This window comes from Loa loa (assembly GCF_000183805.2).
Source record: "Loa loa unplaced genomic scaffold supercont3.78, whole genome shotgun sequence".
NCBI lineage: Eukaryota > Metazoa > Nematoda > Chromadorea > Rhabditida > Onchocercidae > Loa > Loa loa.
This window is the reverse complement of record NW_018108258.1, coordinates 17,178-32,770: the sequence shown is the minus strand read 5'-3', so window position 1 is coordinate 32,770 and position 15,593 is coordinate 17,178. Positions and strand designations below refer to the sequence as shown.

At 33.1% G+C, this 15,593-nt stretch overlaps 4 protein-coding genes across 4 annotated transcripts; 2 read left to right on the top strand and 2 right to left on the bottom strand.

Moving 5' to 3' along the window:
• The first annotated feature begins 1,657 nt into the window (after positions 1-1,657).
• Positions 1,658-5,005, top strand: LOAG_07176 (cation diffusion facilitator family transporter containing protein). Its single transcript, XM_003142707.2, has 8 exons — positions 1,658-1,788; positions 2,208-2,444; positions 2,561-2,798; positions 2,901-3,023; positions 3,441-3,590; positions 3,684-3,789; positions 4,253-4,416; positions 4,696-5,005. Exons 1-8 carry the CDS (start codon positions 1,673-1,675, stop codon positions 4,777-4,779), a joined length of 1,218 nt encoding a protein of 405 aa, XP_003142755.1. The 5' UTR covers positions 1,658-1,672; the 3' UTR covers positions 4,780-5,005.
• Positions 5,006-6,032: 1,027 nt separating this feature from the next.
• LOAG_07174 (hypothetical protein) lies at positions 6,033-11,030 on the bottom strand (the record flags this gene model as incomplete). The annotated part of the gene is made up of 20 exons (XM_003142706.2): positions 6,033-6,252; positions 6,362-6,535; positions 6,831-7,015; positions 7,180-7,297; positions 7,420-7,546; positions 7,644-7,758; positions 7,889-8,031; positions 8,208-8,232; positions 8,335-8,455; positions 8,706-8,736; positions 8,763-8,832; positions 8,949-9,082; positions 9,378-9,447; positions 9,534-9,670; positions 9,776-9,866; positions 9,961-10,059; positions 10,136-10,276; positions 10,401-10,614; positions 10,735-10,800; positions 10,927-11,030. 20 exons carry the CDS (start codon positions 11,028-11,030, stop codon positions 6,033-6,035), a joined length of 2,385 nt encoding a protein of 794 aa, XP_003142754.2.
• Positions 11,031-11,799: 769 nt separating this feature from the next.
• Positions 11,800-12,375, bottom strand: LOAG_07172 (hypothetical protein; the record flags this gene model as incomplete). Its single annotated transcript, XM_003142705.1, has 3 exons — positions 11,800-12,028; positions 12,097-12,199; positions 12,255-12,375. The coding sequence occupies 3 exons, from the start codon at positions 12,373-12,375 to the stop codon at positions 11,800-11,802; spliced, it is 453 nt and encodes a 150-aa protein (XP_003142753.1).
• A 246-nt stretch (positions 12,376-12,621) lies between these two features.
• Positions 12,622-14,289, top strand: LOAG_07171 (cyclin-dependent kinase regulatory subunit). Its single transcript, XM_003142704.2, has 3 exons — positions 12,622-12,766; positions 13,099-13,234; positions 13,799-14,289. The coding sequence occupies exons 1-3, from the start codon at positions 12,702-12,704 to the stop codon at positions 13,874-13,876; spliced, it is 279 nt and encodes a 92-aa protein (XP_003142752.1). The 5' UTR covers positions 12,622-12,701; the 3' UTR covers positions 13,877-14,289.
• Positions 14,290-15,593: the final 1,304 nt, after the last annotated feature.

Sequence of the window (15,593 nt, the reverse complement as noted above, 5' to 3'; positions counted from 1 at the left end):
TCAGTAGTAGTTGAGGGATATTGTTGTTTTGAGTGAGATGAGATTTAAAATGATATCGAAATTGTTAGCACGATCGATTAAGGACTAAAAGGGATAAAAAAAACTTTCGAATGATGGCAAAATTAAGATAAGCAAAATTGTTTATCTGAAAGATTTTTGCATACGTTTATTCTACTCACTAATTAGAATGTTTTCTTTTTCAATGAACTCTGAAGTACATATGATGTAATCAACATTCAGAAATCATTTAATCTTTAATGTTCAACTTCTAATGTCTCAAGAGACCCACTAGAATGGAATTCATTCCATAATGTAACAATTCATAGAATAGTTTTAAATTTGACATTTTCCTATCAGTGATTTCATTTCACATCATTCTTGATTTAATTTGTTTATAATAATATTAAATGTATTTGACAATTCTGTCCCTTCATTTCACTTCTTAACTGTCAAATTGTTATCTTAGAGTAGAAATGAAATTGAATTAATTACTTTACAATGACAAAATCGACGTGGCTTAGAGTACATTCTATATAGTGTTGGATATGTTTATTTAAAAATTGGACACAAATACTTTTTCAACCTTTAAGATTGGTAATGGAAGTGAATAATGATTTAGAAATGTTGTTAAGTGAAAAAAAAGTTATGATAATTGAACGTTGAAATATCATTTCCAATAATTGCAAATTAAAACGCTAATTTATAATAAATCTTTTTTAATGATATTTTAGACTAAGATTAAATTTGCAAAAATTCAAAAATTTTGTAAAATGATGTTTGAATCAAAATTGTTGGAAATGTTAACATATGAGAATGTTAAATGTTTGTAAAGTGATAATGTCATCCGATTATCACATTGAAATCAATGTTAATGGTATTACTCATCATATCGTTCTTTTTGATTTGCATATGACTAACCTATAATGATTAAATTATTTTTAAATTCTTTTCAACAATTCATTCTAAGCTGATTTCGTAAGTTTGAGGAACATATTTCTATTCAATATTTACAATCAATCCTATGCCATATTTCCTATTTTATGATATTTAGCAATTCTAAGAAAAAACCTCATTTAAAAAAAAAAAAAAGGAGAAAAAGGGAAAACTAGAAGTAACATCTCTTCATTTTTTTTTTTGACATCAGAAAAGGCTCTATATTGGAACGTTTAAAGGTTGTTTTGGCTTGATTCATTTACAAAAATTAAGAATCAATCATGAAATACAAAAAAAAAACGAAAATTTTTTTTTTCTCCTTTTTCATTCGCATTAGGAAACTCTCTGTTTGGGTCATTGATTTCTACACCTATTCATTATTTTACAAAAATAAAAAAAGAAACAACGTAATTTCAAATGATTGTTGCATCAATTTTTAGTTAAAAAAAAAAGAAACGAACTTTTGCATTCTTTTCAAAAAGTTCCTAAAAAAAAAAAAATGTTTGCATCTGTTGTAAAATAAGAATTATTGTAAATTGTTGGAATTTTGATGAGTTAAGTTTAGGTAAAACTTTGAAAAAATATTGATTCGAATAGCATTCCGGTTAAAAGTACTTCTCATTGATTGAAATTTTTAATGTTTTATTTGATTATATTTTTCAATTTAAACATTTTCAAATGAGTTTTTTCTTTTCTTTTCCCCTTATAAAACTTCACTAAAATCCTAAATTTTAGGTTGATGTCTCGAGAACGATCCGAATCAGCGCAAAATGTTGCAAATCATATCGAAAGTATCAATGATGGAACACCACTATATTATTGTGATAGGAATAACAAAACAAATACTAACACCAAGTTTGTTCTTATATCTTTATAAAATGTAAAAAAAAAAAAAAAAGAAGTAAGTTTTATAAAATTAATATTTGTTGATCAATTTTAATGTTTAATGATCAATTTAGATTTATTAATTAATTTTACTTTTTTTTCTTTTTCTTTATTTTTTAAATTAATTTAATGCTCATAATATTAGTAACCATTTTAGAAATTATGGAAATTTTATATAACTTCCTTTTTTTTCTTTTTTTGCGGTCTTTATTTTTACTATTTGTGATTTAACTGATAAAAAAAAGAAAAAACCGAAAATGAAATTTACAACTTTTCAATTCTTTCTCTTCCAATTTTACATTCAGTAGGTTTCTTTAAAAATAACAAATGGAAGATTGTGGTATATTTTCATTTTTAAAAAAATGACAATTTTTTTTTTTTCCTTTCAGAAAAGTCGAACAATCACTTTATGCTGTATCAGCAGTAACAATAGTATTCATAATAATTGAATTCTTGGGTGGTTATTTTGCAAATAGTTTGGCAATTATGACTGATGCTGGTCATATGGTTTCGGATTTGTTAAGCTTTTGTGTTGCTATTATTGCTATTAAATTAGCACAAAGAAAGCCAACAAAACGTTTACCATTTGGATATTATAGAGCTGAAATATTGGGAGCATTAATCAGGTAACATATAAATGATAAAAATTAATTAATGGATTAGATTAATATTAATGATTAGCATTTTTTGTAAATTTGAAAATATTTTATTACAACTTTTTTTTTTCTTTTTCTTTTTACAGTGTAATGATGATCTGGGCGTTAACAGCTATACTTGTATATGCAGCTATTGAAAGAATAATTGAACAAAATTTTGATGTTGATGCAACAGTTATGTTATATACAGCAGCAATAAGTGTTATATTTAATATAATTATGGGTATTATCTTACATTTTGGGAAAACAACACATTCACATTTTGGATTGTCACATAATCATCATGGACATAGAAATGAGAAAACATTTCCCATTGATTTAGAGGTAAATTTAAATGAATTAATATTATTTGAGTTAGGATATTAATTATTTATTATATAATTGTGAAATATTTAAATGAAGAAAAAAAATTAATTTACATTTTAGGAAGGTACATGTAAAGTTTATCAGAATGATATGAAAAATATTCGTTGTGAGCAGGATAATAATGCGAATATTATTAAAACAATTGATGTTACCGATCATGATCATCATATATTGGAATTTGGGGTTAGTTTTTATTAAATTTAATTTTTATAACAAACATTTTTATAAAATATTTGTTTCAAAATTTGCATCTTTTAAAAATTTGGATAATATTAGGATATGTTTAATTATAGTCAAAACGTTAAGCTGCACTTTCATGAAACTTAAATCCTCGAGATATGATGATAATTATTTGATGAAAGTAAAATTCTTTTTGATTAGTTTCTAAATAGTAGCAAATTTAGGAGCGCTAACGAGAATTGTTAATTTATATTTTAAGAAGAATTTATGAGCAGTAAGATTGAATAATAGAGATATGCATCAATTATCCGCTTGAAAAGAATCTTTTCGAAAAACTAATTAAGATGGATGTTAATTAGAATGAATTAATAAATTGAAGCTAAATTTGAGGGTAAATTTCCGCAATCAAAATTATTTTAGAGTAATATTAACATTCGAGCTGCATTTGTTCATGTTCTCGGTGATTTATTGCAATCTTTGGGTGTACTATCTGCTGCATTAATAATTAAATTTACGAATTATCCTCTGGCAGATCCTATTTGTACATTTGTTTTTTCAATGCTTGTTATGGTTCGTATTCTTAAATTTGAATATTTTCTTGAATTTAAAATCACCTTGATCGAATTTAACTATGGAGCTATAAAAACGTCCACTAATTTTTAGCTGACATCATTTTCGGTAGCTCGAGATTCAGTACTTATTTTGATGGAAGCATCTCCGAAACACATTAATGTGGACAAACTTTATAATGAACTGTGTGCCATTGAAGGTTTGTGTAGATTTTTCTTTCTTTTTTTTAAAATCTGAAACTAGAAAGCAAAATTTAAATTAATTGGACAATAGTCTAGACTAAATGAAGAGAAATGGCATTTTACATATAGATTATTAAGTCTCATTAGTGTCAAATGTTCCTAATATTCCATTCTCTTTGTTTACACAGCAGCTTAAATTGTTGGGACCGATAGAGTTCATATTGAGGTCACTTAGCCTTTGAGAGAGAATCGTATTTCCCTATTAGATAAAAAGACAGAAGAAAGAGGAGATGAAATGGACTGCATCATTAATTGCTTATATGATTGATTAATCGATTTCATATTTTGATCTTTTCTAAATCCCATCATTGAATGTTGAGTTTAAAATAGAATTAGAAATTAGTAAGACAATCCCTCTCTTTCATCTAATTGTATGGTTACAATTGTTAGAATAAATAATCAGAAATACGAATTCTGAAGGAGTCCGAGACGTGCATTCGCTTCGAGTATGGTCGCTAACTATGGACAAAGTAGCGATATCAGTGCATCTCGATACTGAAAAAAGTTGTGACTCGAATCATGTGGTGCATGAAGCCAATGAAAAGTTAAAATCCAAGCATGGAATTCACTTTATCACTATCCAGGTAACTACTTATCAATGTCATTCACTTAAATACACGATATAAGTAATAGAACATAAAACCTCCAAATAATACGGAAGTCAAAATAATTTGTTTCAGATGTTACACCGGAAACTAGTAAAATAAAGATAGCTTGATGTTAATGAAAACCGTTTTGTGGAGTTTTACTTTGAAGACATGGAAGAGACAGTTTAGGATTTTAATTTAAATCACTCTTCGAATCTCAGTCGAATTTATCGAAGGCTTTTATTCTAGATTCATTAACAAATTGGAATCTTTTAGGCACAATGTATATGCAACCGGAGTGTTTCACGCCAATCATTTTCAACTGCAGCAACAGCAGTCCAGGATATTCTGAGGAAGTAGGAAGTATTGCAATCTTATTGCAATGCAAATTTTCGCACCATTAACTAATAATGATTTTTGGGCCATTAAATAAGAATGATTAGAGAATGCAACGATATTTCGCTCAAACGGGTTCCAATTTAACGTCCTTGAACGTTTTATAAAAATATAGCGCTATCGATCGACAATATGAAGAATTAACAGGGAGTGTTACCTCGAGGAAGTAAGAATGGTGTTATCAGATCCTATACTGCTAGCTTCAACATAAATTCAAATCCTTCGGGATTCATCAAATCTAACAATAGGACCTTTATAGCAGATGTTTTAGAACTTTTGCGTTATGGCTATGGGCTGTAATGACAACTTATTTCTGGACAAATAAAATACGAAATGAACATCAGCTTTAGTCTAAAATCTGCCTCTCACATCGTAGCATTCTGAGCAAGATGAAGAGTCTGAAATACCAAATATCCTTACACCTTTGATCACTTCCTTACTTCATCCTTATTTAAAATAATCTAGAAACTCATACCTTGAAAAGGGAACAAAAACTAATAACTTAATCCCTTATGTAAAAGCTATATCGCATTATCTTTAGACTTCATCTGAAACTGTTACCAAGTCAGTTTCATTTCTCATGCCCTTATTTTCTGATTGTCGTATCCTGTTGTTTTCACTGCCCTTCCCGAACAATATTGTGTATTTGATCATTGTAGCGAACTACAGCGCATGTGTGTTGTAAATTTGCTTCCCCGTTTATACGTAGCAAGAAGTTATAAATTTTTACCGATAATCTACAAACCACAATTCACATAAGTAGGACACTCCAGAGGGTTTCTTATTCTCAAATATGAAAATATCCCAACCACACAAAACTATCTTTTCTTAAGAAAACGGAAAAAAGCCAAAAATTTCCTGACTGAAAATACAGAAAGCAAATTTGTCCCCGAAGTAGAAATGTGAACGGTTCTCTTATAAAAAAATCATCGAAAACTATCTGGAACAATAGCCGAGTTAAATTTGTAAGGAATCTTCAAAATAAAGTTATAAATCCTCTTGATAGCGTTCAGGTTAATTTTGAGAAAGTGCATCATTCCTTCTTCAAGGGTGCCCTGCAAAATACTGCTTATTACTGATGAGCATTTTCATCTAAAACTGATAAAGACACACTATTCAGTTTCTCAGTATATGACTGCATTTCAAAAGTACACCTCTTGATAAACCGAAGATTTAAAATAAATATAGAATCTTATAGCAACTGATCTCAGACTCCTCTAATGCCTCGCCTGTCTTATAAAACGAACAAACCCTGTATCTCTTCCAGAACCACTCAGAATAATATATGGGGTCTGCATCGCTTCTTGTTTCTTTAATTGTTTGTTAAGTGTTCCCAACGGTGTGTCCATGGAATTCATTTTCTTCATGAGCTCCTTCTTTTCCTGTTTCGCTTGTCTCTTCTCAATTTGCTTCTTTCCCGGCCCTTTGCCATGGAATCTGAAAAAGGCTGATTAACATTGTCAGTGTTCTAGAATTTTAATTAAATTACATATAGTAACTATTACAATCCCCACTATTCAATCGTCTATGAGTGAATCAGGCTAACTTCCAACTAAGAACACGAAATGCATCCTTTGATTCCATTTCTTTTCCACGTTCATCGACATATGTTATCCGTATATCTGGTTTGTAATCCGCTTTTTCTGGGAATGGTCGTACAGGACCCGTGCCGGTTGTTCCCATTCGTTCCAGTTTTTTCGTATATTTCTCCTCAATATCACTGCAAAGTGAGTTGTTGTGTTTGAAATTACATGTTTTTTAAAAAATAAAATTAAGTATTTACCAGACTTCCATTATTCTAAAATAATATTAATGAGGCTATGACAAAAGGATACAAGATAACGAGAAAACTATAAATAATAAGCCGTACGTTTACATAAGCATGATTCAGATAATATCAGAAATACACATAATTTAACTTCTTTTGACAGTGTTATGTAAGCATACGGTAAATCAGAAAAAAAAATATGATAGCAAACTTCAGAACGAAGGAAAAAAAAAAAAAAAAAACGTACTATCGACTAGTTTCAATTTGCGAGAAACGTTTGCTTTCCAAATGTTTCAATGATGGACCCTTCACCTTCCGTTCTTTACCAGCATCAAGATAACCTTTCTCGGCAGCAGATTTTAACATTGCAGCAACACCCTTTGTTACATCACGTTCTTCACCCAACACATTGTATGCTTCGTCATCGCTTTCCTAAAATTTGAAAAACGAAAAACTAGATTTAAAAATGATTTCATTGTCCATTATACTGTATGCTTCGAATATCTCACCTGAGATATTCGAAGATAAAAGTTAAACTTTAAACTTAAACTCACCTGATAAAAGTTAAACTTTATTTTTTCTAACAAAAAGCTTACATCACTTTCTCCATTGCGCTTCCTAGTTTTTTTGTCATCATGAGCAGATGTCGACGCAGTTGCTTCTGTCCATTTACCTTTCATTTCTTGTTCCGATCTCCTAAGACTACGATGCTCCCTAAAATATGTGAAAACAAAACAAATGAAAAGAGATATTTGCAGTCAGGTTGAAATAATTTTTGGAATATTGGCACTGCCCAAGAAATATGAAGAAATTATTTTATAAATGGAGAAACGTACTCAGCTGGTGAATGACTAGCACCTGGCTCTTCATCCGTTTCTACTTTTACAGCCTCTGGTTCGTTCAGTTCCCTGACATCCACCGCATCCTGCCGGTTACCAGCCAATCCGTACGTAGGAATCTCACCTGGAAAGATAATATCAAAATTTCGTCCACCATAAATGTGATTAATTTTCTAACAAACTTCATGTTACATTCAAGTTACAATACCGTCCGCGAATACCTAAATTACGGCAATATTCCATTGTAGAGTCAATAACAACACCGCCTTTATCAGTTCCTTCTTCTACATCCATCGGTTCCTCTTTCACGGAATGAATCTTCATCAATTCATGCATCTAAAAATTATTGCACGTGAATTTAGGAAAAACAGTACTAAATGCTAAAAATATAAATTTTGAAAAACTCTTCGGGTAATATTTGTCAACATTTAAGTGTAAACAGTACTTTACATTTACAGTGTATAACCTTTAATGCAGCATCGCTTTCTGGATTTTCCTTTTTAACTTCATGTTGTTTAAGTTTACGAGCACGGTCTAACATCACCGTTAGTTCTTCTTCGGCATCATCCTCAATCACAACATTGGATAAATCCACTCCACCAACCAGATCTAAAATAAGGAAAGTTATGTTGCCTAATTACTTTGACATCAAATGCAGATTTTTGAAATGAAATCAGAAAAAGACAAAAAGAAAATCATGCCATCATCATCATCATCATCATCATCATCCTCTTCGTCCACTCGTTTAGCCAATTTGTTCAAGTTTTGTATATCTACGAGAGCACTCGTTTCTGCAGAACGCCAGCTGCCCTAAATCAGAACGTAAAAACCAATAAAATTATTGCGAGAATGAATGGTGAAAAAAAAAGACAAAACAAGGAGTAAAGAAGTAATTGAAGAAACATACAAAACCTTTTTTTCGTCATCATCTGCAAGTTCCCCATCTTCTAGATTAGGTTTATCCTTTGTGATTTTTTCCTCCTCTTTAATTCCAACCGTTTGTATGCGCTGTCGATTTGCTACCTTGGCTGCTCTAACAACGAATAATTCAGTAAGTTCAGAGAAATAAATGAACAGAAAATATGACAAACTCTGATCGAAATAGATGGAAGCCGCAATTTTCATTACAAGGTATTCTGCCAGGTTCCCAAACTTTTAAAATCCCTGCTGTTAGCAATTAAATAACATCAAAAAACATCCCACCTTTCCAAACGTGAATCACTGCAAACTACCATGCTGAATGCATACCGAAAATTACAACGTTAAAAATTTTTTAAGCAAACCTTTCCGCATCGTCAGCTAATGTAGACTCATCTGGAATGAGATCATCAGCTTTCAACATCTTTTCCTTTCTCTTGCGCAATTTTTTGTCTTTTTTGATTTTGGTCGACGAAATAAAAGCATTTCTTCCTGAAAAAGCCTAATCAATTCCTTTGTATCTGATTATCCTGAAAAGTAATTCCTTACGGACAGAAAAAGCAAATCTATGCACCAATAATGCGATCAAAATGTTTATTAATTCAAACCTCGGTATAAAATTCGCTGGCCACTGTGTACTTTGGCGTTTCTAACGATTCTAGTTTCTTATTTGCCATGAACAGCTTCCGACGCATTTCCATTTCTTCTCGCTCTTTATCAATATCAACTTCGCCACCCTCATCTTGAATATATTTGACACTTAATAATTATTAAAATGGATAATGTTAATGGCAGCGAAATCAGCAGATCTGATGATGTTATGGATTAATGCTGAACGTTTGGAAACTCAACGGGCGTATGTATGCCACGTTTCGTACATCGCAATAAAGAAATAAACTATGCAAAATGAATAGGTGTTCCACTGATCAAAACATTTCAGCAGCTATAACATGAGACATAATAAGTAGTAGTAAACATTCGGGATATGAAACAAATGGTAGTAAACGAAAAGTACTTGAATTCATTTAAATATATACCCAAACGGAAAGCCTTTTTTGCTTCGCCTTCCAGTTCATCGTATTTTGACAGAAGCCCCTTTTCTTTGGGCTGAAAATTATGCACACTGGCAACATAAAGCATAAAATGATTATTAATAAACTCTTCCAAAAAATAATCCGAATTTCAAAACAGACCATTCCGTATTCATCAAGCTCCTCTTCATAAGGCTCATAGCGACCCTTCTTTCTCTTCAATTCGGCATTTTTCTGATACCTGTGGTTTTCAGCCAAATTTGGATTCACAAGAACTTCTTCACCTTCATCCAAAACGCCTTAAAATATATTTCTGACATAACCCGAGTGAGCAAAAAGTACTAAGTAATATCTTTGGAAATATTAAAAAATTCAGGAAGTACAACGTTCCGCGAAATCCCAACCTTTATCTTCAAGCACCAGGACAGTTTCGCTGCCTTCCAAAAAATCCTCTTTGGCATGGCCTACCATTAAACCTGCGAGATCTGATTTCTGCTGCAAAAATAAATGATGAACTTATTATCAAAGGAAAAATGATTTGTTGTAAAAGCTGTTACAATGGTTCTGGAAACATAAAAATTATACCCACCCCTCGTTTTTTAGTCTTTTTGATTTGTTTCACTTTGTTCTCCTCACTTATCAACGCATTAACACCAAAATCCGCATCCATATCATCTAGAATTTTAGCCTGAAAAAATATTTGTTGTTTCCATACTGCTGTATTGCTTGTAGTACATTTCTAATTCGCCTGTACATATATTTACCCTTTCTTCTGCTCTCTTCCGCTCTTCTTCTAATTCACGATTTTTCGCAACCCAAGAGGCTGCATCTTCATCGGAATCGGATTCCGCCAATGGCTTCACTTTCAATACTTTTTCATACAGTTTCCGTTTATCACGAGCTACCTAAATTTATTGAGTTAGCACAGTTTGACAAATTTATGCTGTATTTGTTATAAAACAGAAAAGTTTGCAACAATACTCGAATAAAGATTTACTAAAAATAATTAAATATATAACGAAACCAAACCGATAATTTCTCTCGCATTTCGTCAGCTCTCTTTTTTTCGCCCAAATGTTCGGCTTTTTTATGCACGAATTCCATCCCATCCTCTTTGTAAACTTTCTCTATACCTTCACTTCCTTCCACTTCACTTTCTTTTGGGCCACTACCTACTTCAAGTGGAGCTAGACCAAGCGATGCACGTAATCTATTCGTCTCCTCAATTGATATACTTTCTTCACTGAAAATAATGATATGTAAAGACTTCTGACTGAAAAAGAATTCATATGTATAATCAAGAAACCACCAATTCAAATGAAAATAGAATATATGAAAGCATAATGTGAAATCAAAATATTACTTCTTACTGGATGAAGGGGTACCCGGTGATTTCTCCTTATGTTTTCCTTTATCCATACGTCTTGATCTGAAAAAAGGGAAATGGCTTGCTGCAGTTTATTAAAAGATGAGAAAAACCACACCTGTTAAATTTTCCCCAAATTCATGAAAACTTGAGAATTAGTTTAAAAATTTAAAGGGTAAAACAGTTTACTTCCGTTCCGGACTTCGGGATAAGGAACGCTGCTTGCTCTCGTCCGACGATTCCTCATCTTTTCCAGTTTTACGTTTCCGACGATGGTACGAATCGCGGCCCATTCCTTTCTCACTATTACTGATAAAGCGAACCTGAAATACCAAATGAATTAAGTCCACACCCTGTCACATCCATCCTCCCCTCTCAGTTCTCATCCAGTAATTGGCTCATTTATCGCCCTCATCTCCCAGATCTTAGCTTCGAGACCAACAATTCCTCTTCGTTTTTGTGCTGCAAGATGGAAAGAAATAACTGTTATGAACCGGGAAGTTTTGGACGCACTTAAATACGGGGTTTGTCTGGGGAGAGAGTACGGGATGAATTGGAGATTTCGGGAAGTGACTGAGGTTTCATGGATCAAAATGATTGAAGATCTGGAAGTTTCACTAAAATTCTTCGGCAGCTTGTTTTTAAACCAAAAAAATCTCGATTTCCGGAAGCTTTATTTGCATCTATTCAAAAAATTGAGGTTCCCTGTTTATTAATTTGACTTCACTTTACAGAATTGTTTCTGTAAGGGAATTCTGTGAGGGATGGGAATTCGTTCTTTTGGAAATGAATGGGGTAGGCATATAGGCCTAGTAATGGAGTGATGCTACCTTATGAAAATGACTGCGTATTTTCGAACTCATTCCTATTGTCTCCTTTCGGCGTTAAATTTGAGATATTCTCCTCACTGACTGAGATAAAGTCCACGACTTGCAAAGTTTGAAGCATTTCCTTCTGTTTTTTGTGCAAGCAATTTGGAAGCTCGATTTAGAAACTCCCGGGACATCCGTTTTCACAGCGCCGCAGCCGTAATAGCATACTTCGTGCCGGATAGCTGAAATACTACGCAGTTTCACGAGTTGTCCGCAACGGTCGTAGTTGCATAACGCAATGCCGCGGTTTAGTAAGCCGCGTCCGAAGTGATTTTTGGCGGCAAAGTTTTTGATCAGTTCGCGTGGTTGCCTGTTGTGATTGTCGAGTTGTATGATTAGAGGTCGGAGTGTGGGGAGGGAGAGAGGTTCTTTTGGTCAGTACCATTGGCGGTATTATGGGTTCTTTTGCAGCGGGAGGCCTAAGGGGTACTCTTTCGAATCGGATTTGACTATTTCATCACTCGGTTTCCTCCATGAGATGGAATACCTGTTGCGATAGTCAAGCTGGTGGTTATGCGTAATTTTGTTTAATAAAATACCCATTATGACAAAAGGGCTACAAACAATATTAAATGCTAGACTTAGACATGCTAAAATTGAAGGTCTCAGGTAGGAGCAGTGAGTATTGCAGCGTCCTTCACTTACTCTTTTGACCATTCGCTGTCATTATTGCCTTGTAAGATGGCATGTAGTGAGTCATAGTTCGTGTGTACTGTCGACTGTTTGATGAAGATGGCGCAGTTTGAGATGCTAAAGTTGACTTCATATTCCAAACTTTTCTCATCCGTACCCCGATACTGAGTGTTCTGCAACTGCAGGCATCCGTTTATTCTTGTGCCCTTTTAATTCTCACCTTGCGTGGAAATCTTTTCACACATCCTGCTGCGAAAGTTCAAAGTCCCATCCATGCTTCCACTCGGACTGTGACTACATGGGGATTGAAGGTTAAAAAATGATGCATATATTCTTCGTTGAGAAATATGTCCGAAAGTACTTAAAGAAAATTTTCTCCTTAGGGACGAAGGAGCAAATTCGATTTTCACGTTCTTCGTTTCTAAGTCGAGTCACTGAGTCAGTTTTCCGCTAAGTACAATGAGTGCTTCACCTCATGACTTTTATTATTCGAACAAATATAGCGATGATAGATATGAATACAGGTATGTGCTATGATTTGTGGAAGTTAATTTGAACAGAAGCAGTTTGTAGTTAGTGAGGTTTTACTAGTACTGAGATGACAGTGTGATGTGATAATGATTCTGAATACCATGAATATTACCTACCGGTGTGATCAAGAAACGGAGATGTAAATAGTGTAATATCTGCAGTTCTGCACAAAAAAGCTAGATGTTCTTAAGAGTTGAATTAATAATAAAATTAGTTGGGTTGTAGATCGCAAAAATTCATTGAAGTGATTGGAGAGGTTTCAGTCTTTTTACAGTTTACAGTACTAAGCTAGGTGACTTATTAAGGTGACATGTTTTGTTTTCAGACATGTACATGTACCCAAGGATTTGGTCCGACTTATACCAAAGGATCGATTGATGAGTGAAAAAGAGTGGCGATCACTTGGAATACAGCAGAGTCAGGGATGGGTTCATTACATGATCCATACACCAGAGCGACACGTATGTTATTCTTTTTGTCTGAGTAGAATTTATATCCTGAATTTTTATTGCAATATCACCGAAGCCTTTATATTCCAATACTTCATAACCAAAATTATCAAGATTTCTTCTGCTTTCGGTATGGCTCTTCCCTTCTTGTTGTTTCACAAAATATTTGTGTGCGATGTTTTTCACAACACGAAGTTGTAGTGTTCACAAAACATTAAGTTTTCTTTATCGCAAATACAAAATATTGCATGGTGTAGAGCGACTGACTTTGTATTTCTTGGCAACTTCTTTTGTAATTACAAAAATAATTCATTCCGATATTGCTTCCAGTTAGTCCTTGTCAACTTCAGATTACCGCTACTGCCCTCTCTATCTTAAGACTGTCACTTCGTTTTTCAAAATTGCTTGAATTATGATCGCTTTTTGCTTTCTTTAGCAGTTCCTGAGCCAATTTCATTGTTGACAAAAAACGAAAAAACGACATGTGCTAAGAAACAACCATACAAAAAATAATAATGATAACCGTACAAATCTTCTCTCTGTATTTTCGTAGAATTTAGTGATGTTACTTTTTAGGTTCTTCTGTTCCGTCGTCCTTTAAAAGATATTATATGTGACGAAAAGAATGGCAGCGTTAAAGAACAGGTGAACTAAAATGTACTGATTGTACTATGTATGAGCATTAATCTCTCACATCGAAATGGTTATCCTACGAACGGGAAGTTTATTTATTTGATTAGTCGTTAATGTGCTTCTGTTATCTTCTGTTTTTGAAATGCTGTCCCCGATGTCACTCTTCCTCTGATCACGTTACAGTGTTTTGATGCCTTGCTATACTTTCTATAATTCAAGAGATTGTAAATTTCGTAAGTGAATTCTCTTGTATGTAGCTGCAATAAAAAAAAATTGGTTGTTTCATATCTTCTTGGTTTCTTGCATTTTTCCACGGCCTGTTTTGTGTTTTGTCAGTTTCGTGGTTTTTGTGGGAAATGGATCTTTGGCATGACTGTACTACTTTCAGTAGGAATCCATTCCATTTGCTGTTTCAGTTACTAAGTTTTGTTTTATCTTGTAGATCAGCAAACGTACGTTGCTTTTTGTTACATTTTATTTCTTACTTTCCAATAGCTTCATAAGCCTCCTCCATGCATTGGTCGCACTTTGTACATTCTTCGAATCGCTACCTCTTGGCGAGTACATATTCGTTAATTTTGCAGTACTTTGATACCTTGCTATAAAGCTCATTTTCTATAATTCAACAGATTTTATAATTTGTTGCAATGGTGCAAAATTTCTGACCTTTTTAGTATTGTAGCATTACTAAAAGTTGAAGCGGTAAAAGGATGATGATGGTGAAGTTGTAATAGGAATCTTTGGATTCATGGATGTTGAAATTATCTTTACATGGACTCGTCGTCTAAATGAACTTGAACCTTCAGAATTTCAAGAGTATCGTTCTCAACTCTAAAACGTTTGATGCCTAAGACTGAAGCAGTCTGGGTGAATTGACGGAGTTGGCCTTCGTCTTGTTTCAGAACATGCAGAAAACTGTATGGAGTGTAGTTACTAACTCTACCATCTGTTATATGCTATCCAATACCTTCAGTTATCTGTTATATGTTATCCACAGTTCGTTTGAAGAATTTGACATTTTCGGATGTTATATGTTCTGGAGTCAAAATAAATGCTTCTGGCTGGAACATTAGTGCCTTGTTGAGTTGAGACTCTGCAACTCCCGACTTTTGCAGGGTTTTCATAATTCCTAATACTGTCTGACAACAGTTATTAACCGTTCAAACGATTATCCTGCTTATTTCTCAGGTATATTTGACGTTTTATTAGTTGTTGGTAAATGAAGTCTTGCTCAAAAGTATTGTGGAATATTTTTTGAATTAAAAAGAAAAAAGAGAAGTTCCTTAACCTTTGGCCTGTTCGTTGCCATTTTTCTGATTCGAGGAACAACATGGTCAGTATACTGGAATATTTTATTGGCATAACAGTTACTAGGTTTTCCTTCGTATCCGTTGTCTATCCTTGATTTATATGTTGAATTCTGGTTCCAGATACTTTCAGGATGAAGAGATCAATGAAATTCGTGAAATTTCGAAATTTGTTAAATCTCAAAGTCTAACATACTGACTTAATTGTTTAATAAGTTAGTTTTCCGTTTCCCAGTCGATTTTAGTTGATTAAAAAAATTTTTTTTAAAGATTAAATTAATTATACAAAAATTGATTTGCTTTCCGGTCTGAACTTTGCTTTCCTTATTTCCATTCACCAGCTCATCCATTATTTTGTTTATTATGGGAAATTTTTTCCCGTAAGAAATAGAATAATGGATATATTTCTCTTTCTTAATTTGCTCACAAAT

Bases quoted from the DNA above. Each gene is read 5' to 3' on its own strand.
- LOAG_07171 (XM_003142704.2), top strand. From the start codon at position 12,702: ATGAGTGCTTCACCTCATGACTTTTATTATTCGAACAAATATAGCGAT. The intron at 12,767-13,098 runs GTATGTGCTATG...TTTTGTTTTCAG, and splicing joins GATGATAGATATGAATACAG to ACATGTACATGTACCCAAGG. The intron at 13,235-13,798 runs GTATGTTATTCT...GTTACTTTTTAG, and splicing joins TCCATACACCAGAGCGACAC to GTTCTTCTGTTCCGTCGTCC.
- LOAG_07176 (XM_003142707.2), top strand. From the start codon at position 1,673: ATGTCTCGAGAACGATCCGAATCAGCGCAAAATGTTGCAAATCATATC. The intron at 1,789-2,207 runs GTTTGTTCTTAT...TTTTCCTTTCAG, and splicing joins AAAACAAATACTAACACCAA to AAAAGTCGAACAATCACTTT. The intron at 3,024-3,440 runs GTTAGTTTTTAT...AAATTATTTTAG, and splicing joins ATCATATATTGGAATTTGGG to AGTAATATTAACATTCGAGC.